The 22,998-nt window shown below is 45.0% G+C and overlaps 1 protein-coding gene across 4 annotated transcripts; it reads left to right on the forward strand.

Moving 5' to 3' along the window:
• Nucleotides 1–18,690: 18,690 nt before the first annotated feature.
• CDKN2AIP (CDKN2A interacting protein) lies at nt 18,691–22,610 on the forward strand. Of its 4 annotated transcripts, none has more exons than XM_047772317.1 (3): nt 18,691–19,203; nt 19,681–19,780; nt 20,484–22,610. In XM_047772317.1, the coding sequence occupies exons 1-3, from the start codon at nt 18,932–18,934 to the stop codon at nt 20,490–20,492; spliced, it is 381 nt and encodes a 126-aa protein (XP_047628273.1). In that variant the 5' UTR covers nt 18,691–18,931; the 3' UTR covers nt 20,493–22,610. The 4 variants fall into 4 exon arrangements, with proteins under 4 accessions (XP_047628273.1, XP_047628270.1, XP_047628271.1 ...); XM_047772314.1 differs by having other exon boundaries at nt 18,718–19,203; nt 19,681–19,811; XM_047772315.1 differs by having other exon boundaries at nt 19,060–19,470; nt 19,681–19,811.
• The last annotated feature ends 388 nt before the right edge of the window (nt 22,611–22,998 follow it).

Consider the following 22,998-nt stretch of genomic DNA (forward strand, 5'->3'; position numbering starts at 1 on the left):
AATTTTACTCTAAAACAAGCAGTATTTTTTAAATGCCACATTCTAAATTTTTCTAAGTTAACTCTCCTGCAGAGGGAGAAATTCAACCTCAGTCATGTTGGGGGTCTCCTCCCATCTCCAGGATCACACAAGAATCACTGGCATATCTGTGGTGGCCAAAAAACCAGAGTTGGGCTCTAGCCTGTGTCCATCAGAGGTCAATGCCAAGATGTATTTTGTACCTCCAGCTTGGTCCCTAAAGACTGTCAACCAGGCCCCTGAGTATAAGGTGGGGTGGTGCATCTCTATTACATATAGAATCCACTCGAATGGGTGTTCCACTGCCAGCCCAGAGGGAACTTCTCCAAGCCTCATGTCGCTCTGCCACCTCCCACCTCTTCCCTTCCAAGACTTCAAAGTCTGTCCTCTGCTTCTAAAGAAATATCTCCCACCATCTCCACCACGAGACAAGAGAGCCCAAACTTGGGATGGTAAACAGGGAAGAAAACAACAGGAAGAACAGCAACTCAAGAAAACTCAAATATCTCAATAAACCATCCTGTAGACAGTAGCACAGGTACACAGTAAACCTTCAAGGGCTGGTAATGACTGTCACTGAGCCAGAGGCTGGATTTGGGACCACATAATTATTGTCACTAATACTGTACTGCTGCTTTCAGTGTGGCCCATTCACATATCTGTTTTATCCACAGAGGTGCCCTGGTGGTCTGGATCCAGGGGCAAAGTGTTTTTGGGGGTTTTTTTTGTCTTTTTTTTTTTTTTTTTTTTTGCCATTTCTTGGGCCGCTCCCGCGGCATATGGAGGTTCCCAGGCTAGGGGTCGAATCAGAGCTGTAGCCACCTGCCTAGGCCAGAGCCACAGCAATACAGGACCCGAGCCGCATCTGCAACATACACGGCAGCTCACGGCAATGCCGGATCCTTAACCCATGGACCAAGGCCAGGGATTGGACCGGAAACCTCATGGTTCCTAGTCGGATTCGTTAACCACTGCCCACAACAGGAACTCCCAAGGGGCAAAGTGTTTTAGTTTTTGTTTCTTTTTTGGCCACCTCTCAGCATATGGTGTTCCCAGACCAGGGATCAGATCCAAGCCACAGCAGCGACAACGCCAGACTCTTAATCCACAGCACTGTGCCCGGGGATCAATCCTGCATCCCAGCTCTCCCAAGACTACGTGGCTGAGCCCATTGCACCACAGCAGGAACTCCCAAAGGTTCTATTTTTTCAGTCCCTGGAGAGATAATTCAAACAGGCAGTGGTGTTTAAGTGACTGCCCTTGGGGAGCTCTCACTGCAGACTTTTTTGCTCAAGCGGATGACAACGACAAGCGAGTCCGGTCAGGAGCCTGGGCAGCTCTAGGGCTCCCAAGAAGTGTGGCTCTCTGCTCAGCCCCTCCCCCTGGGGCAGTTCAGTTACATCCTTATGGTCTGAATGGCATTTCATTCATAAACCCTGAGGTGAAATTTAGAAGGAAAACCTTTATGTAATTTAGTTAAAATGTCCATATGTTGAAATGAATTGTGTTCAGTAAATGAAATGGTACTTCCTCTCTTTCTCATATGTATTTTTCATATTACATATGAGATAAAATACATGTATTTATATATAAAGTATATATCATATATAATTACAGTGGCATGTATATATATATATATATATATATATATATATATATATATATATATAAAATCAGGTTCTAGCGAAACACAGAGTGACAAGTGTCTCTAACAAGTCACCTGGGGATCTCCCTGTTCCCTCCATTCATTTTCATCACTCCCACAACACACACCATCTGGGCCTTCCAACAGGCACAGGTGGAACTAATTATAAAATAGGATGAGGTTTTCACTACTTTCCAGTTCCTTTATAAACGGAGCTACTGACTACAGCGGCCTGTCAACCTGCTGATGAGAAAACCTTTCCAATGAACATTCTCTTCTACGAAGATCAAGAAAACTAGACCCACAGCCTAATCTCCTTGCATCTCTCACCCTCCTCCCCTTTTTCAGACCAGCTACCAACATTGTTATTATTTTTTTTTAATGGCCATACCCGTGACATATGGAAGTTCCCCAGCCAGGGATCGATTCCAAGCTGCAGCTGTGGCTTATGTTACTACAGCTGTGGTAACCGTGGATCCTTTAACCCACTGTACCAGGCCAGGGATCAAACCCATGCTTCTACAGCAACCCCAGCTGCTGCAGTCAGGTTCTTAACTACTGTGCCACAGTGGGAACTCCCTGCCAACATTATTATTTTTTTCTTTCTTTTTAGGGCTCACCTGCAGCATATGGAGTTTCCCAGGACAGGGGTTGAATTGGAGCTGAAGCTGCAGGCCTACACCACAGCCACAGCAATGCCAGATCTGAGCTGCATCTTCGAACTACACCATAGCTCACGGCAACGCCAGATCCTTAACCCACTGAGCGAGGCCAGGGATGGAACCTTCATCCTTATAGATACTACTCAGGTTCATACTTAACCCACTGAGCCACAATGGGAACTCCCCAACATTATTTTTAAAGCCAGTGATAAGACTCTGCCCTTGGCCAATGTAACACTGCCCTCCATATATGCAGGTGCTGAAGCTTCTGAATCAGTCCCACTCACTCCCCTCAGCCTTAGCAAGTGAAGCAATGCAAAGGACTGTGGGGCCAGATGCCCACTGGCCCCTCGGTGCTCCCCTGCTGCAGAGAACAGAGCTGAGAGTGACAGCTCGGGGGAGGTGGTACAGACACAGACTGGAGGATTTGTGAAATTCTGACAAGCAAGCTGTGAGGTCAGTGGTGTTCACCCAAACCAGCTGGCAAGGTGGAGACACAATCTGTTTCTCATGGCAAACATCTGGAAAAAGAATGTTCTGTCTGCTGGTCCAAAAGACCACCCCCAAGCAGTATTTCTAATTACTCCTTTTCTGCACTGTTTTTGCACAAACTCCCTGAAGCCAGCTCAATTGGTTATTACTAATAGTCCCTGCTTTACACGTGCTCCAGTGCACAGGAAAAGAAGCAAAGCTTTCCAGTTCATTTCTTCAAGTCAATATCACCCTGGTACCAACATCTGACAAATATCTTGCCAAGTGCACACACACAAGACCAATTATCATTTACAATGGATGCACAAATTCTAAATAAAATACTAGCAAAATTATATGGAGCAAAAGTGAAAATGGTACAGGTGGGTCCACTCTATAACTTCAGCCAAAGAGGGTGTTCCAGGTGCACTGCAAGGGAGTGATGTATACGGAACTTTCAGCCAGGATCCACCTGTACCATCACTGACCTTGAGGGAGAATGGGCCTGATGAGCAAGGGTGGACAGGAACTGAGTATCAGGGCAGCCTCCCCAGGGAGAAAGATGGTCACAATGGCTCACCTTTAGCTACGGCAAAAGGGGCCGTGGCACTGCCTTGACCAGACAAGCACCACCTTCTTGAGCCCCTCCTTACACCTGTCTGAGGGTGGGAGCAAAAGAGAAGGCTTAAATGTAGGTGAAGATCTAATCCAAATAAAAAGACATATCATTTTTCTGGACAAGAAGACTCAACATAGGGATAGGGCCATCCTTCCTGAATTAATTTCTACCTGTATTGACTTCTACTTAACATCTCAGATAAGGTGGTGAGGTAGTGGATGTTGGTGGTGTTAATGGACCTTGACAAAAATGAGACTGAAATTCAAGTTCACCTGGAAGAACTTTTTGAAAAATAAGAGTACAGACTTCTGCTGTCATGGATTACAGTGTATATTTTAAAAACCACAATAATACTTTTGCAATTTTAGGAGTAATAGGCAGAGATTTGAGATACAAAGAGGAGGAGAAAACCACATGAAGATGGAGGCAGAGATGGGAGTGAGGCCAGGGAACTCCTGGAGCTGCCAGCAGCTGGAAGAGGCAGGTTCAGCCCCTAAACCTACCACTTTAAGAAAATAATGGATTATGGAGTTCCCGTTGTGGTGCAGTGGAAAGGAATCTGACTAGGAACCATGAGGTTGTGGGTTCGATCCCTGGCCACACTCAGTGGGTTAAGGACCTAGTGTTGCCATGAGCTGTGGTGTAGGTCACAGACACGGCTCAGATCCTGAGTTGATGTGGCTGTGGTATAGGCCAGCGGCAACAGCTCTGATTAGACCCCTAGCCTGGGAACCTCCATATGACGTGGGTGCGGCCCTAAAAAGACAAAAAAAAAAAGAGGAAGAAAATGATGGATTAAGAAAATATATGCAAATGATAATATGGCCAATAAAGGGTTAATATCTGAACTATATAACCAGTTCATACAACTTAACATCAAAAAACCAAATAATTCAATTAAAAAATGGGCAGAAGACCTGAATAGACATTTTTCCAAAAGAGGGCATGAAGATGGCCAACAGGTACTTGAAAATATTCTCAACATCACTAATCATCAGGGAAATGCAAATCAAAACCACAGTGAGATATCACCTCACACCTGCCAAAATGGCTATCATCAAAAAGACCACACATAATTGGGAGGGAGTGGGAGGGACTGGGAGCTTGGGGTTAGTAGATACAAACCATTCCATTTGGAGTAGATAAGCAATGAGATCCTGCTGTATAGCGCAGGGAACTATATCTAGTCACTTGCGATGGAACATAATGGAGGGTAATGTGAGAAAAAGAAAGTATATAAATGTATAAGTGGGTCACTTAGCTGTGCAGCAGAAATGGACAGAACATTGTAAATCAATTATAATAAAAAAATTTCAAAGACCACAAATAATAAACTTGGGCAAAGATGTAGAGAAAAGGGAACCATCGTGGTGGTAATATAAATTGATACAGCCACTATGGAGAACAGTACGGAGGTTCCTCAAAAGATTAAAAAGAGATTCACTTGGCTGTAAACCTGAAGCTAATAGAACATTGTAAATCAACTCGAAGCATGTGGAGGTTCCCAGGCTAGAGGTCAAATTGGAGCTGCAGCTGCCAGCCTACGCCACAGCCGCAGCAACGCCAGATCCAAGCTACAAACTACACCATAGCTCATGGCAACACCGGATCCTTAACCCACTGAGAGAGGCCATGGATCAAACCCATGTCCTCATGGATACTAGTCAGGTTCATTACTGATGAACCACGACAGGAACTCCCCCCGAAATTTTTTTAATTTAAAAAAAAAGTTGGTTAAAAAAAAGAAAATGATAAATTGTGTGTAGGAATACTTGAGAAGTGTTTTTTTAATTGGCATTATTGAAATAATGTACACAAGCTCAGTTGCCATCTGACACTTACCAAAGTTCACTTAGACTTGAAGTTCCCGTCGTGGTGCAGGAAATGAATCCGACTAGGAATGATGAGGTTGTGGGTTCGATCCCTGGCCTCGCTCAGTGGGTTAAGGATCTAGTGTTGCCTTGAGCTGTGGTGTAGGTCGAAGACTTGGCTCGGATCCGGTGTTGCTGTGGCTGTGGTGTAGGCCGGCAGCTGTAGCTCCAGTTTGACCCCTAGCCTGGGAACCTTCATGTGTCGGGGGTCCCGCCCTTAAAAAAAAAGAAAAAGTCACTTAGACTAAAAGGGTGAGTTCAATGACCATGCAAAGCCAATTCCTTCACTACCCTCCCAGGCCAAGTAGAGTCCACCTTCCACCAACAAAGCGAGATATAAGATCTAGGACCTCAGAGAAGGGATCTCAGGAGCCTCCAAAGTCCAGCTGAAGAAAAAGACCTTTGGCTTTTCTCCTTTACTCTCTGTCATTAGATGCTAGAAAGGAGTCCCTTTCCATGGAAGCCTTCTGTACAACTGCACAGTAGCCCCAAGATGCGTGTCTGATGGACAGTCTAAGAGATAGCCTTTGTCCTTGTAATTCCTCTAGGAGCACAGAGGCAATTTGGGCTACAGCTTCCTGGCACTGAAGCCTGGGAGTGAAGGCTGCCCCTGGAAGAGAAAGGGGACAGGACTGGGCTGTGGGGGAGGGACCCGCATGGAGAAGGGGCCCTCTGGTCTTAAGACAAAGGGCCCTGGGCTCTGTACTAGGAAAGGCGACTCTCAGCCCCCAGGAGCAGGCTTGAGGCTTCACTAACTCCTCAGAGGGACCCAGACCCCCCTCAGTGGATTGGAGTGCAGTCCCCCGGGAATACATCGATCCCCTCCCCCACCTCCAGGGAGGCCGAATCCAGAATCATGAGAAAGACCAGGAGGGATGGGGTGAGCCTCAACCTGCGCTTTGGAGGGAGGCTTCCCTGGGTGGAGCAGTTTTCTCTGGCCCCTGCCTTGGGGCTGCGTACATGTTGGAGCCCTGGCCCTCGCTGCTGGGCGGGAAGCCACCAAACTTCGAAGTGGGCAGCAAGTGCCATGTGAAGAAGTTGGACTGAACCTCAAAAAGAACTGAAGCCTGAAGCCATCAGCAGCTTCTCTGGACTCCTGAGAGCCCAGCAAGCACAGAGAAGGGATGAAAGTGTCTAGCTACCCCGGAGGGAAGCTGAAACATCCAGGAGGGGATTCTACAGGCAGAAACGTGATGGAGTGTGCTGGAAAACTGCATTAACATTTGAAGTTACTGAAGCTTGTACTCAGCTGCACTTGGAGAGGCACCAACTGCGCCCAGAGAGAGAAAAATGGCCCAAATATGGTCAAAGCCAAGGCAATATCCTAGGTATTATTCTGAAACAAAATAAACAGCATGCTTCATATTTTCTAGAGGGCTTTTGTTTTGGAAGATTTCAGTACGGAACCCTTGGCCAACATTATCTTATCGATTGACAATGTTTCCTTTCCCAAAATTTCCCTTAGTATATTCAAAACCTACCTCTTGCTTACAGAAAGACCCAAGAGTGCCTTGGTAAGAATGCAATTCCATTCCTAAATGTAAAAGCCCCCCAAAGAAAGCACTACAGTAGAGTTCCTGGGCATTGTGCCACTCTCCCCACTGGGCCCATGAAGGTGCCATTCTGGAGTCTCAACCTCTAGCCAGGTTGCTCAGGTGGGAGCTGGGAAGGGACGTGTGGGGCAGGTGTCTACTGTCGCTCCAGACACACACGTGCTGCCCTGCCATTAGCAAGGCCTTTTGTGGGCTTGCTCAGCCACTGGTCAGCATGGCAGTGGGCCCTTCCCCCGAGCAAGTGATAGCGAGTGACCATTGGCCCCTCCCCCTGCCCTTGCTCTGTATAAAAGTAGACTAAGGCAAGATGGTTTTTGTTTTGTTTTGTTTTGTCTTTTTGCCATTTCTAGGGCCGCTCCCTCGGCATATGGAGGTTCCCAGGCTAGGGGTCTAATTGGAGCTATAGCCACCGGCCTACACCACAGCCACAGCCACAGCAACGCGGGATCCAAGCCGTGTCTGCAACCTACACCACAGCTCATGGCAACGCCAGAGATCCTTAACCCACTGAGCGAGGCCAGGGATCGAACCCACAACCTCATAGTTCCTAGTCGGATTTGTTAACCACTGAGCCACGACGGGAACTCCTAGATGGGTTTTTTTGGTTTGTTTTTTTGTTTGTTTTGTTTTGTTTTGTTTTTTGTTTTTTGGGGTTTTTTTTGAGACACTAGTCTGCCCTCTCCTTGGTCTGCTGGCTAGCTTTAAAGTTGATTAAAGTCACTCTTCCTTGACCCAACAACTCATCTCCAAATTTACTGGCCTGTCATGAAGTGAGCTGAGCGAACTTGGATTTGGTATCAAATGTGTGTGCATTTTCTCCTTGCCTTTTCAGGCTCTGTGAATTCTTCAAACAAGGTTAACTAAAGCTCAACGTGTTCCCTGGAAGTGGTGCTTTCTTTGTGCCTGACTCAGGGACTTCAGGAGGTGAGAGGCCCACCTCTTCTTTTCTTTTTTTCTGAGCCAGGAGTCAAACCCCACACCACAGCAGTGACCCAAGCCTCTGCAGTGATAACGCCAGATCCTTAACCCGCTGTGCCACAAGGGAACTCCCCAACCTCTTCTTTTCTTGAAACCAGGGCTTGTAGGAAGAATGCTGGCCTGGAAATCAAGTGTGAGGCACTGCTCAAGGGCTTCTCTGAGCCTGTTTCCTAATCATTCCTGACATTCCTAAAAATGAGGAAATGGTATCCACCATGGAATGTGCCAGTAATAGAATGCCACCACGTCACAAGAGAATTGAAGTAATTCTCCAGTTTTGTTTTGTTTTTTCTTTGTAATGGGTATATTACATCTCCTCTCTCTGAACCAATAACTAGAATATGAGGAGCCCTGTCTTTCAAGACAACCCAAAGTGACAGTCAGTCCAGGGCCCTGTGACCCAGAGCCACTGAGGCAATGCTGTGTCCACTTCCAGCTGCCAGACAGTCCAACCCTTCAAGCTCCTCTTGTCACTCTAAGCCGAAGCTTTCAACTGATGTCTGTGTCTAGTCACTGAAAAGTCCAATGAGATTTTCCACACAAAAGTGAGCAAATGTACTGTCATGGAGGTGACACGACTAAGTTCTCTTCCCTTCCTGTTTACGAGTTCTAGTTTCATCTGGCAGTGATAAAAGGAGCATTCTGATCCTCTTAAACTCTAGCTTGGAAAAATACACCAATGTGAATACAACCCCCCCCCATTCTGTATCAAAGCCCTGTGGAATCAATTTTACTGCACCCGAGCCCCACTGAAATCAGTGGGGTAAGCTCCTGAATTCATTTCCATGGGCCTTGGCACTGTAAAAATAATTGGATTGCACTGCACTTCAACACTCCTTTCAGGAAACAGAGAAAATGTGCCTCTGCTGGTAGGTGGGGGTGAAAACTCGTCTAAGTGCTGGTAGGTTTCACCCTGCGATGATCGGTATTGTCTTGTCAAGAGGAGCTATTATCAAGTCCCAAATGAGCCTGGCAGTAGTACCCTCAATGAGGTGTTTAAAACTGCCTTCCCTAGTGAGAGTGAAAACACTTCTTTTGTTCCCATCTTCAAAATTAACTGCATAGTATTACCACTATCAATGAGGTGTTTAACATCAAAATTGCCTTCCCTGGTGAGAAGAAAAACACTTACTTTGTTTCCTTCCTTAAAATTAATTGAGGTTTTTAAAAACTCATCCTTATTCAACCAACAGTTGCATAGAAGGAGAGAGGAGAAGAAGATGGGATTTTTAAAGTGTTGCCTTTAGTAGCCCATCAAAGGCTTTCAGCACGTTCGTTCTTTCTGTTCAGGCCACTTGCTGAACACTTTCTACCCCTCAGCTTTATTTCCTCCCCCCCATTATATTTTATAACTTCTCATTGGTGTGACCCTGGGTAGGGTGTTAATAGGTACTTGGCGAGATGAAAGAATAAAAGAATGACTCCATCGACCCAGATATTCCTTATGAGCCTGCAAATTTTCCACAAGATGACTCTACTTACTCAACAAGGTTAAAGAAATCACTTCTAAAAACTGTAAATTAGTCTCTAGCATTACTATCTGAGAAGGCCTTGGTAGATGCAGCTAAAGATGCTTCCTCTCCCCATTTTCTTCAGATTTCTAGAGGTGCTGCTAACTTTTATAACTATTTTTCTAGTTTGAGATGCAGGGTGTGCTGTGCTCCCAGCCTTTTGCATGATGCAGCAGAATGCAGAAGGCAAAAGGGGTAAAGTATGGAGTTCCCACTGTGGCTCAGCGGTAATGAACCTGGCTAGTATCCATAAGGACCTGGGTTCGACCCCTGGCCCTGATCAGTGGATTAAGGATCTGGTGTTGCTGTGGCTGTGGCTCCAATTCAATCCCTAGCCTGGGAATCTCCATCTGCCGCAAGTGCAGCTGTTAAAAAGCCGGGGGGGGGGGGTCAAAGTCTTGACCTTTATAGGTCAAAAACCCAGGTAGGGTATAATAACTATAGGTTTCAAGAATAGATAAAGAACCAGGCTACTGTTACCCAGATAAGAAATTTCTTCAAAGGAAAGAAATTGAAGGGGAGGAAGCAAGATAATCAGGCTGCTGGCAGCATCCCTGAGGAGGGTCCCCACGCCGGCCCAGGCTACATTTTCCCTCATGGCAGAACTGCAGAGGGAAAGGGAGGATGGGGAAGGAGAGAGGGGAGGCTGTTGAGAACCCCAGCAGGCCTGGGGATCCCTGAGCAAGATGACACATACGTCATCCCCAGGAGAACCCAGGGAAGCTGCAAGATACCCAGAGCACCCCTTCCTCCCAGCACAGCATGCGGGAGGAACTAGAATTGACTGCAAGACTTGTCAGGGCCACTGAGCCCCCGAGATAGCCTTATAGAGACTCAGTATCCCTCACGTGGTGGTTTGTGCCTGTGGGTCGGAAGAATAACTTCTGGACTCATAGAGAGGAGAAGAGAAAGAGAAATTTATTGAGCTAAGAGATGCTGCTAGTGCAGCAGGACAACTTCCTGACCATCAGGGAGTGTCGACACCCCCCCACACCCCCTCCCCACCGTGCATGTGGTCCTGTCTGTTTTTATAGCCCAGGGAGTTGGGAGGGGTCTTACAATACAGCCGTTGACCTGCTGATTGGTCAGAGAAAGATGGGGTTTTCCAATACACTTGCTGGTTGGTTGGGGGCATATATTGCCCATATCAGGGCTGGGTGAGGAGTGGGCCACACAACTTTCCCAGCAGGGGTCAGGAAGGAGTAGGCTAAGTTGCTCAAAGTGGGGGAGGAGGCATTACAATGAGATGGGTCGGATGAAGATAAGGGTCAGGTAATTCTGGTCTTGGCCAGAGGCTTTGAGTTCTGTCTCCTTGAAGAGGCCTTGAAGTCCCACACCCCAGCCTTGTCCAACATGCAATGGAATGTCCACCTGTCCCCAGGAGGCATGAGTCTGGCAAGGAGAGTCCTCTGACCTAGAGGCCCTGCTGTAGAGATGAGGAGGCTGAAGAAGTGGTAGGAAAGATGGATATTTCAAAGGATGCCCGGGAGCTCCTCATCCTGACCACCCCCCACCCCCCACCCCAGCACTTGTGCCTCAAAGCCATGTGATCTCCCTGGAAAGGATTCCCAATATCCTAAATAGACTGAAATTAAGTTTCCACTACTTGGTGGAATGGGCCCTTAAAATGGAAATAAATTCAATCATAGAAAAAATAGTTACATTTCTTTTTACACCTTGTATTTGTGGACTGATATTAGTCCCTACTGAACTTAGTTCTTTGCAAAGATGTTACTGACATAAACAACAACAACAACAACAAAAACAGCCATTGCAACTGCATCATTACCAATTAAAACTTAAAACCTATTTCTAAAGTTCATTTATTGCATGTAAGCTATGTACCAGGTACTGACCTATTCTCTTTATAAGTGTGATCTCATTTATTCCTTGCAATTCATAGGTGCCGTTATCCCTGTTTCACAATTAAGAAAACAAAGATTTGGAGTTCTGTCGTGGCTCAGTGATTAACAAACCCAACTAGCATCCACAAGGATGCAGGTTCAATCCCTGGCTTTGCTCAGTGGTTCAATCCCTGGCTTTGCTCAGTGGATCTGGCATTGCCATGAGCTGTGGTGTAGGTCGCAGACGCGGTTCTCAGATCCTGAGTTGCTGTGGCTATGGTGTAGGTGGGCAGCTACAGCTTCTATTTGACCCCCTAGCCTGGGAGCCTCCATATGCTGCAGGTGTGGCCGTAAAAGACAAAAAGAAAGAAAAAGAAAACAAAGATTTGCTGAAGTTAAACAATTGGCTCAAGGCCACAATGGTGACATATATAATGGAGCCAGTATTGAAACCCAGGAATATGATTCCCAGATGGTTGTTCTTAACCATTAAGTGAAGTGAAGTAGAACATACCTTTCTACTTCTCCTGCCCACAGTTTCAAGGCAATCACACATTCATGTATTAGAGCCCTGGATACAAGGAGGCACGCATATCAGTGCTTCCTGTTCCAGGTTTGCAAATTGCCCAATAATTCAGTGGATTATTGCTGCTGTTTCTTAGTTCCTGGACTTAACATGCGTTAGCTCAGTTCCTATTTCTTTTGCAGCCACTACACCGTGTGAGTTAATAAAAGTTACACTCCACCAAGGAGCAATATGTAACAGGACAGCATCCTAAACCAGAAAACAATAGACTATTTTCCTTGGTTTCTCATTCTTGTTTGTGCATTAACTATTTCTTTGACATTGAGTAGTCACTTAACCACTCTGACCCTCAGTTTCCTCATCTATAAAATACGCATGATCTTAAGGTCTCCTTCCAGTGCTAACTTTCCATGATTCTGAAGAGCCCAGGATAAAGTTTATTATTTTATGGGAACTTGAACTGTTCTTCTTCAAAGATGAACTTTTGTCTGACCTCTAGCCGCATCTCACTCCTAGGTTTAAACTACAGATAAGGCATGAATGAAGCACATCACAAAAAGGTGAGGAAGTACAGAAATTAATATCCCCATCTTATTGGTATTAGGAGGAACATGAAGACTAAGAAGATGGAATAGTTTTGGGGAGGGATATAATGTATAATATTATGTAAGGGAATGTAATAATTGCTATTGAAAGATTTTATCATTTAGGTTAAGATGTGGAGGAAAGGAAGTTATCTGATAAGAAGACTTCCCACAGAAGAATTTCCTTGTGTCATTTGAAACTCCTTACTGTCATTCTTTCTTTAAAATCTTTTCTGGTATTTGGTGATCCTTCTGGGCATATGGCTGTTATCTTCACATTTTTGAGTGTAAATTCTTTCATTTATTGAGTTTGTTTCCCCTCCATGATATTGACCCTACTCAGATGTTTTCTTATTCTTAGGGTAAATGCTCAACTCAGACCTGTACAATCAGAGTATTTCATATCCCTGGATGGAGTGTTTATTTGAGGGATAAACATATGTCCCAACAGGATCCATGGATTCCCAACAGAACCTCAGGACAATGGCAGAAACTATCAGCAAAGACAAGCTCTCTTCCCAAAGCAGTTGCTGAGCTATGGGGGTTGTACATGCTATGGGTGATGGGAAGCATCTTGCCCCTGTGTAAGAAGAGCTTGTCTGAGATGGAGGCTAATGCAGAGAAAGCCAAGTCTAGAGATGAGAAGAAACAGGCTTCCTGATTATATTGAGTACCCAGATCCCAAAAGTCTACTCCCTGGATTTTCAGTCATACAGCCAATAAAATCCCTTTTATGATTAAGCAGAAGCCATTTTACATCATTATTTGTCATTCCTTGGAATTGAAATTTAATCAAACTAGAATCTGTGAACCTGTAGAGAAAGCCCACTGTTTCCTACTTGTTCACATCAGTGGTTGACCAAGGGGCTTTTCTAAAACTGCAGTAATTGCTATGCTGCAAGAAAAGAAGCTAGAGTGTTATCACGTCAATCTGACTCTCATTTTACATGCTTCTTTTAGGAACTATCCCCAATGAAAGATGTAACTTCACAATCCTATTTAATTCACACAGCAGCAAACACATTTATTGACATTTATTAATGTTAGGGCTTAATGTAAAATCAAAATGGCAAAAACCTTGCTGGTAAGTAGAAATGCTTTAGAATTTGCCACCCACTGCCAGTTCACCACTAGGGATGTGACTTTCTCTTAAAGCTAGATATTTTGGAGTGTCCAAATATTGGCCATATGGTCTCCCCGCCAGAATTGTCTTCCCACATGATGTGGGAATTAAAAGCTGTCTAAAGTTGATAGACTAAGAAATTAAAGATTAAGTATAATATTTATGACAGGTGGCCAACAGAACACTAAAAATAATAAAAATTGGGAGGAGGAAAGGAGTGTAAGTTATATGGATTTACCATCTTTTTTTTTTTTTTTGTCTTTTGACGGCTGCACCCCCGGGGCATATGGAGGTTCCCAGGGCAGGGGTCAAAGCAGAGATGTAGCCACTGGCCTACACCACAGCCACAGTAATGCGGGATCCCAGCCACATCTGCAACCTACACCATAGCTCACAACAACGCCGGATCCTTAACCCACTGAGCAAGACCAGGGATGGAAACTGTGTCCTCATGGATACTAGTCAGATTCATTTCTGATGAGCCATGACGGGAACGCCTACCATCTTTTACATTCAAGAGGCAAATAAAATGTTTAAAGTTGAAAAATCAAGAAATACAAGTGTAAGCATATAATTTGGAGTTTTGAAAATAGTCACCTGAAGAAACGGAGACAGAAATTGACATTAATGAGGACATCTATAGAGTGAGACCAGACTGAGAAGGGAGGGTGATTTTCATGTTCTTTTTCTGTCTTTAAATTCTCTTTAAACATTTCATTTTTGCATGCATGTGTAATTTATAATTTATTTAAAAATGCCAGAACTTAAACTATGTTTATCTAGGCAGCTTGCTCCTCCATTCTCTAAAATGTGCATTTCAAGCATTCTCTTCTCCATCACACAGACTGCGTCTCAACTTCCCATCTCCAAACTTATAAACCTTTTTTTTTTCTTTTAAAATGGAGGACATGTCTCTCTGTCTACCTGAGGTTAATCTCTCCTCCTGAGTGTTGGATCCCAGCCCCTCTGATTTCCTTAGAAATTGTCCACTAGCCCCCCTTTCTTCAGTATCTTCAAACCCTCCATCTTCCAGCTCCTCCCAGTCAGCAGATGCACATGCTCCAGTTACTCCCTTCTTAAATTTAAAAGCTACTTGGACCCCATAACCCTCTCCAGCTTCCTCTCTCTCTCTCCCCCTCTCCCTCATGCCTGCGTGCCTTTCCAGTCAAAGGTCTCTGTTCCCTGCTCCTGAAGTTACTACAAGACTGAGTCTGCCTCCAAGTCACTGCACCAAAACTGTCTTTGCTAAGCTAGCCAATGGTTCCAGTCTCTAAATCTGACTGTTAATACCTGTATTCCCCTTACTTGTATTCTCCACAGGGTTGACCTAAAACAGTAGAACAGTTATTTTCCCCGCAGAATGGGTTTACCGGGCAACAGCAAAGAACTGCAATTCAGAACACACAAATTGACGGCAAAGGACAGAAAATCCAGAGGCTGAAGGAGAGGAGGGAACTTTTATAGCGGTGGGGCTGTTCTAAACAGTGAGTCCATTGGAAGAAACTGTAAGTTTGAAGTGTAGTGGCTTCTCTTTGGCTGACTGTGACTGTTGCTGAGCCAAGAGAAATTCTTCCTCTTGGTGGGCAGTAAACTAGTAGCCTTCTTGTTGGAGATGCAAAGGTACCTCTCTTCTTATTGGGTCTACAATTGACCTTGAGTGATAAGGCTTAAGAGCTCTTCCTTCTGGCTTCCCCGCTCCATTTTTTCTTTTTTCTTTTCTTTTTTTTTTTTTTTTTTGTCTTTTTGCCTTTTCTAGGGCAGCTCCCGCAGCATATGGAGGTTCCCAGGGTAGGGGTCTAATCGGAGCTGTAGCCACCAGCCTACACCAGAGCCACAGCAACTTGGGATCTGAGCCGTGTCTGCAACCTACACCACAGCTCATGGCAATGCCAGATCATTAACCCACTGAGCAAGGCCAGGGATCGAACCTGCAACCTCATGGTTCCTAGTCAGATTCGTTAACCACTGCGCCATGACGGGAACTCCCCCACTCCATTTTAAATGATGTTTTTCTTTATTAATTTTCACAACTTCTGACACAGGGGACTATTAAAACACTCTCATCTTTGACTTTCAGGACACACATCACCACTGTGATTTTGACTGATCTGTGACCTCATACATTGTTTTGTATAAAACTTTTCCCTTTACTGTGGAATGTGCACAAATCAAGCCATTACCATGACATTAACTACAGCATTTGCTCTACACAAGCCTCTATATTCCACATGCAGACCTTCCTCACAAATGCTTCCTTGATCCCTTGCTGGCTTCTATGATCCTTTTCAGGAGCCAGGGGCCATCCCCTTCAGTATATCCCATGGGGAAGCCATCTTGCAGAAATTTTATTGGATTTCTTCAGACACAATGTAGCAGTTTTGTCTTGTTTTGTTTCTTTTTAGGACCACACCTGCCCACCTGCAGCATATGGAACCAGACTAGGGGTTGAATCAAAGCTGCAGCTGCTGGCCTACACCACAGCAACCCAGATCCAGGCACATCTGCAACCTACACTGAGGCTTGTGCCAACGCCGGATCATTAACCCACTGAGAGAGGCCAGGGGTCAAACCCACATCCTGACAGGTATACATATGACTAGGCACACACACACATCTTCTTTACCCATTCATGAACATTTAGTTTGCTTTCATGTCTTGGCTATTGTAAATACTGCTGCAATGAACATTGGGGTCAATGTACCTTTTCAAATTATGGTTTTCTCCTGATATATGCCCAGGAGTGGGATTGTAGGATCATATGGTAGCCCTAGTTGGTTTTTATGGGGGGCAGGGGGCATGCTCTCAGCATGCAGAAGTTCCTGGCCCCGGGTCTGAACCCACACCATAGCCTCAACCCAAGCCATAGCAGTGACAGCACCAGATCCTTAACCTGCTATGCCACAAGGGAACTACTTCATTTTTGTTTTTTAAGGAATCTCCATACTGTTATCCATAGTGACTGCACCAGCTTACATTCCCACCAACAGTGTGGCAGGGTTCCTTTTTCTCCATACCCTCGCCAGCATTACTATTTGTAGATTTTTGGATAATGGCCATTCTGACCAGTGTGAGCTGATAACTGATTGTAGTTTTGATTTGCACTTCTCTCATTTCTCCTCTAAAGGCCAACCCAAGCTGGCTCAGGGCACTAATGGGCTGTCTACTTCTAAAGGTCCAGAGAGAGTCAACACTTCCCTACTCCTAATCGAAGCCACCCCGCCCCACATTGATTTTCGAAAGTTCCCTTCTTTTTCTCTGAATCCTTACTCCCTCCAGTTGATTAAGTCTTTGTATAGTGAGAGGGCTTAAACAATTTTTTTAGTACAATATATAGTACTCTTCTTAACTTTGTGGTCCATGGTCTATGCCTTGAATCTTCATGTGCAAATTCAAACTTTTAAGGAAAAACAAAAACAAACAAAAAAAATGAAACATGTATCTTTCTGTCAAGTACCTGGCTTTTGCAAACGAGAAATACTCCAGCTTTCTGACCATATTGCTTTTATTATAACTTTAACAATGGATTTTGAAATCCAGGCTCTATTTGCTCTCCCTGCAAGGCAATGAAGCCCCTGGGTGGAAGGCTACAAGACGAAAAGAAAAAAGTGAGAAAATTCTTGGTTTAAAATGTGCAAATATCATCCAGGTATGTAAGCACAGATTTTTACTTGCTCTTTCCCCCATGCCAAAGAATTCATGAAAGGAAAACACCATGAAATTTCTCTAGTCTTTTAAATTGCCAGATTCCCACATCTTTTCACCCCTCTAAAGCTTTAGGGAAATAGGAAAGAAGAGCAAAAAACTAGAAGCAAAATCCCAAGCTTCAACATTTCTCTGTGCCTATGCCTTTTATGCCATTTCATTTGGCATGGCAGGAAAAGTGGGCACTATTGATTTCATTTACTAGCTGAATTTTGCTTATTCCAGTATGCATATAAATTACATGGCTTTTTCTTTCTTTTTGCTTGTTTGATTATTGTTTTTTTGTTTGGTTGGTTTTTGTTTTTGTCTTTTTAGGGCCGAACCCAGGGCATATGTAAATTCCCAAGCTAGAGGTCTAATTAGAGCTACGGCTGCCAGCCACAGCCACGCCAGATCTGAGCCAGATCTGAGCCGTGTCTGCGACCTAAACCAGTTCATGACAACTCCGAAAACTTAACCCACTCAGAGAGACCAGGGATGGAACCCGCAACCTCATGGTTACCAGTCGGATTCGTTAACCACTGAGCCATGACGGTAACTCCTATTCTAATTATTTTAAATTCAAAATCAACAAATATTTAGTGAAAGCAAATTTTATTATTTCGTAATTTATCATTATTATCACTTATTTTATCTTTTTATTAAATTTTATTAACCATAAAATACCCAAATGCCTAATATTATTGGAAATAATATTGGAAACAACAAGCAAGCCGGCAGTAATGATTTGTGTGGACACTCAAATATTTAAAAAATGCAAAAAAAAAAAGAAAAAAGAAAGCTCTAAGAGGGGAAGGTTTGAGGCGAAGAGACAAACGCACTTTCCCAAGTCGCCTCCTGACCATCCGACCAGCGGGGCTACTGTTTGTTAATCTAAGGAGACACGACAGAGACTGCAGGTCCTCGGCGCAGCGTTTAAGTTACTGACTAAAATCCACCAGAGGGGAAGCCGTACTGCCCGTGTTGACTGCGTAAACCAAACCCAAGTCTGTAGGGCCAGGACTAGTTTTCAAAGACTGGGCTCCACAAGGCAACCCCGAACAGGATTAAATATTACCTTATCACCTTTATTATTAGTACAATTTAAGTTAATATGCGCCCGCACATTCCTGAATGCCCCGCGACCTGGACTGCCTCGGAAGGCCTCGCTTGTCTACACTTGTCCACAGAGCTGGAAGCCGTTTTCTAAATAATGGAAATTTGGAGGCGAGCTTTGTTTAATCTGGCCCGCTCAAAATTGGCGTCTTACTGCCGAGACGCCCAGACCTCGCGGCCGGGCGGCGGCTAAAGTCCGGGAGGACGCGCGCCGCACGCGAGAACTCGGCCCTCCCGGCGCCGGAGGGAGGCGGCCAGAGGGCGCGGCGTCACAAAGCCGACCGGAAACGAGGAGTCTTGGAGTCCAGACCGAGAGGGTCCCGAGCGACTCCACTGGCCGCGCGCCCTAGCGGGGCGGGAGGCGCACGCCCACCTCCCCCCGCCCCGCCTCCCCCCGCCCCGCCTCCACTCCCCTCCCCTCCCCCGCGGCCGGGGCTGCAGCGCCGCGGCTGCTCGCGCGCCGCAAAGCGTCCTGGGAGAGCCGGCTCACGCCGGAAGGACGCTCGGGCACTCGGCGGCGGCGAGGTTATAAAAGGGAAGGAGCCGGCGGCGGGCGGAAGTGGGCGGTTCAGCTGCTCTCGGCTCTGTTGTTTGGTGTTTGGGCCTTCCGAGGGGCGTTCTCTGGATAGCCGCCGGTGCAGGCCTCAGTGACAGGGCCGCTCGCCCGCGCTCCCCGCCACTTTCTCGGTGCAGCATCCGCTCCTGGCCTCCGCGACCCTCAGGCCCAACATGGCGCAGGAGGTGTCGGAGTACCTGAGCCAGAACCCGCGGGTAGCCGCCTGGGTGGAGGCGCTGCGTTGCGACGGCGAGACCGACAAACACTGGCGCCACCGCCGCGAGTTCCTGCTCCGCAACGCCGGGGACCTGGCCCCCGCCGGCGGCGCTGCCTCCGCTCGTCCAGAGGAGGCCGCCGATGCGGAGAGCGGGACCCGAAATCGGCAGCTGCAGCAGCTTATCTCTTTTTCCATGGCTTGGGCCAACCACGTCTTCCTCGGGTGCCGGTGAGTGAGCAGGCTTCCCTGAGCAGCTCTCTTGGATTTGGCTTCTGCCCCGGCCTGGGGCCCGGAGCCCTAGGCGTGGAGGGGAAGCGGTGAAGCGCGGGAAGCTGCGGTGCCGTCTGCCCTCTAAGGGCGAGAAGGGCATCCCTCCCAGAAGCCGACATGATGAACCGTCTGGAGGTGCCCCCGTTGACTGGGGAGCTGCTGGTGGAGTTGCTGGCCTTGAGCTGACAAAGCTTTGAGGGGAGAGGGACGCTAAATTTAAACTAGGTTGGTAAGGATTGACCCCGCCTCCCAGACCCTGGCGCGTTTGTTTATGGGGTTCCAGGAAACAAAGTTCCTGGTGGTTGGGGCAGTTTCTTGATTACAACCAGGAAATGGCAGTTCCTGTGGCCTGTTTTTGTACCCCAGAGGTGGCAGCTTAGCAGAAACACTTTTTAAAGTGTCTCTCTCTCTCTCTCTTTTTTTTTTTTTTAACAGGTACCCTCAAAAAGTTATGGATAAAATTCTTAGTATGGCTGAAGGCATCAAAGTGACAGATGCTCCAATCCATACCACAAGAGACGAACTGGTTGCCAAGGTGAAGAAAAGAGGGATATCGAGTAGCAATGGTTAGCAGATCATAGATGTGAACATACATAGGAGTTTAGAACTTAAGTTTGATGTAATTAGGAATTACTGTTATTACTAATTTTTTAACGTTAGAATAACATTACATAAATAGAATAACAATTACATAATGCTATTAATCAAGTTGGAATGTTAAATTGTATGTGTGTGTTTTAGGCTCTGAATTTGATAGTTTCCTTTGTGTGAGATTGTAAAGTGTCGAGTGTTGTCTGTGCTGTTGATTTTTTAATATTAGAAATTGTTGATGTTATTCCCCACTGTTAAAAGAAATTAATGAATTTATTGTACACTTTTTAAACAATCTGCTAGTCCTGAAATATTTTCTCCTTGCACCTTTATTTTTTATTTTACTTGTGTGTGTGTGTGTGTGTGTGTGTGTTTTTAGGGCCGCACCCGTGGCACATGGAGGTTCCCAGGCTAGGGGTTGAATGGGAGCTACAACTGCCGACCACAGCCACAGCAACACTGGATCCTTAACCCACTGGGCAAGGCCAGGGATTGAACCTGCGTCTTCATGGATACTAGTCGGGTTGTTAACCACTGAGCCCTGATGGGAACTCCTTGTGCCTTTATTCTAATATGAGTACTTGTCTTGTAAATTTTTACCTGGTATGTGTGAGGTAAGGCTTAGTCACGTATCTTTTTCTTTTCAGAAGGGGTAGAAGAGCCAATGAAAAAACGAGCCATAGAAGGAAAAAGCAATTCTGCAGTTGAGCAAGATCATGCAAAAATTCCTGCCAAAACAGAACGTGCATCAGCTCAGCAGGAGAATAGCTCAACATGTTTGGGGTCAGCTTCCATATCAGAGAGTAGTGGGAACTCGACTCGGAGCTCTGGTACCCCAAGTCAGAATAGCTCTACAAGTGATGGAGATCGATCTGTTTCCAGCCAAAGCAGCAGCAGCATTTCCTCTCAGGTAACAGTGGTAGGGTCTGGAAAAGCTTCTGAATCAGAAGCTCCAGATAAACATGGTTCAGCGTCGTTAGTTTCTTCGTTGTTGAAGTCCAGTGTGAATAGTCATGTGACCCAGTCCACCGATTCCAGACAACAAAGTGGATCACCGAAAAAGAGTGGTTTGGAAGGCTCTTCAGTTTCAGCTTCTCAAAGCATCTCAGAGATAGAGGTGCCCTTGTTGGGCGCCTCAGGAAGCTCAGAAGTCGAGTTGCCACTGTTGTCTTCCAAACCTAGTTCAGAGACAGCTTCCAGTGGGCTTACTTCCAAAACTAGTTCAGAGGCAAGTGTTGCATCAGTGGTTTCTAAAAACAGTTCCTCATCAGGCACATCTTTATTAACCCCCAAGAGCAGCACCTCCGCAAACACATCGATGCTGACTTCCAAAAGCACTTCACAGGTAGCTGCATCATTGTTAGCTTCCAAGAGCAGTTCCCAGACTGGTGGTTCTCTGGTTTCCAAAAGCACTTCCATAGCAGGTGTGTCCCAGCTGGCTTCTAAGAGTAGTTCTCAGTCTAGCATGTCACAGTTGCCTTCTAAAAGTACTTCACAGTCAAGTGAGAGTTCTGTCAAATTCTCTTGTTGCAAGTTAACCAATGAAGATGTGAAGCAGAAGCAACCTTTTTTCAATAGATTGTATAAAACCGTGGCATGGAAGTTGGTAGCTGTTGGTGGCTTTAGTCCCAATGTGAATCATGGAGAGCTCCTCAACGCAGCTATTGAGGCTCTGAAAGCAACACTGGATGTGTTTTTTGTCCCACTGAAAGAACTGGCAGATCTGCCTCAAAATAAGAGCTCTCAAGAAAGCATTGTTTGTGAATTGAGGTGTAAATCTGTGTATTTGGGCACTGGCTGTGGAAAAAGCAAAGAAAATGCAAAAGCAGTTGCATCAAGAGAAGCCTTGAAATTATTTCTTAAGAAAAAGGTGGTGGTAAAAATTTGTAAAAGGAAATACAGAGGCAGTGAAATAGAAGATCTAGTACTCCTGGATGAAGAGTCAAGGCCAGTAAATTTACCTCCAGCATTAAAACACCCTCAAGAATTACTCTGATATGTCCAAAATATCACTGCATAAAACATCTGGTATTTGAAGAGAAAAACTGGCTTACTTTTGTATAATATGAAACACAAGCTTTCGCAAATTTTGTATTGCTTTTTTCCAGTTTTGCAGAAAATTTACATTGTAGTTCTCTTCACACAGTGGAAGTTGTAAATAATTTATGAATGACAGTACACATTAAAAGGTGGATGTATTAACAGCATACCAATATGCTGTTTTATTTGAAGAAAGTACTGTCTTCTATTTTTAATGACACATTAGGTACGATGTGTAGTTCTGTAGAGTCTTAAAACTTTTGTACTACTTCCAATTTGGTGAAAATGTATTAAGTTGTCTACCATGCCTTTTTTTTTTCTAGCTGAATAAACCTTCACATCAAAGGAAAGGGGACCATAGTATTTGAATGTCTGAAAGTTTGTGAAGCTTAAGATTTTAAGAATGTTGCCATAATGCTGAAAGTGTCTGTTAAAGAATAAAAGAAAAAATAGTTGCCTCAGACTATTTTTATGAGAAGTTGTAAGCATTTTTTAGATATAAAGCAGTGTAAAGTACTTAAGGTTATTTTATTCTGACGTTGTTTAAAATTCACCATGATTTTGACCACTGCAGATTCTTTAAGTGGGTTAATTTATGTTTTGAGGTAAAATACAATTTACACTTTTTCTTAAAGACATAAATGTGGGTTTCTATATTAAGCATATTTTGTGACTACTACTCTTAACACATTGATTTGTTTAGATATTAAATGCTTTATGCTATTTTACCTTTCCAAGAAGTTGTGTTTTTTTTTCCACCCCTGCCCTGAAGTCAGAACCAATTCCTGCAAATTGGTTTCCCACTAAAAGTTAGGTTACAACTAGGTAATTTTTCCTAGCTGATACACAACTTTTTATGGGTAGAGAAGTCAACAGTTTGCAAATCTGGAACCATATGATTTTTTTTTCCAAATCTTATGGAAGAATTCTGGGCAGAATAGAGAAGCCATGCTCAGCTCTTTTGGTGACCTGTTCAAATGAATTGTGGTGTTGGTCATGGAATGAAATCCCTCTTCTGTGTCTTAGGTGATTCGGGACTGTTAACTCTCCTGTGGTATAGTTGTTTTCCTTCAACTCCAGCCCAAGATGCTTCTAGCTTTATAGAGTCTGTCTTTGAGCAGT

The sequence above is a fragment of the Phacochoerus africanus genome, chromosome 3 (assembly GCF_016906955.1).
Source record: "Phacochoerus africanus isolate WHEZ1 chromosome 3, ROS_Pafr_v1, whole genome shotgun sequence".
Taxonomy (NCBI): domain Eukaryota; kingdom Metazoa; phylum Chordata; class Mammalia; order Artiodactyla; family Suidae; genus Phacochoerus; species Phacochoerus africanus.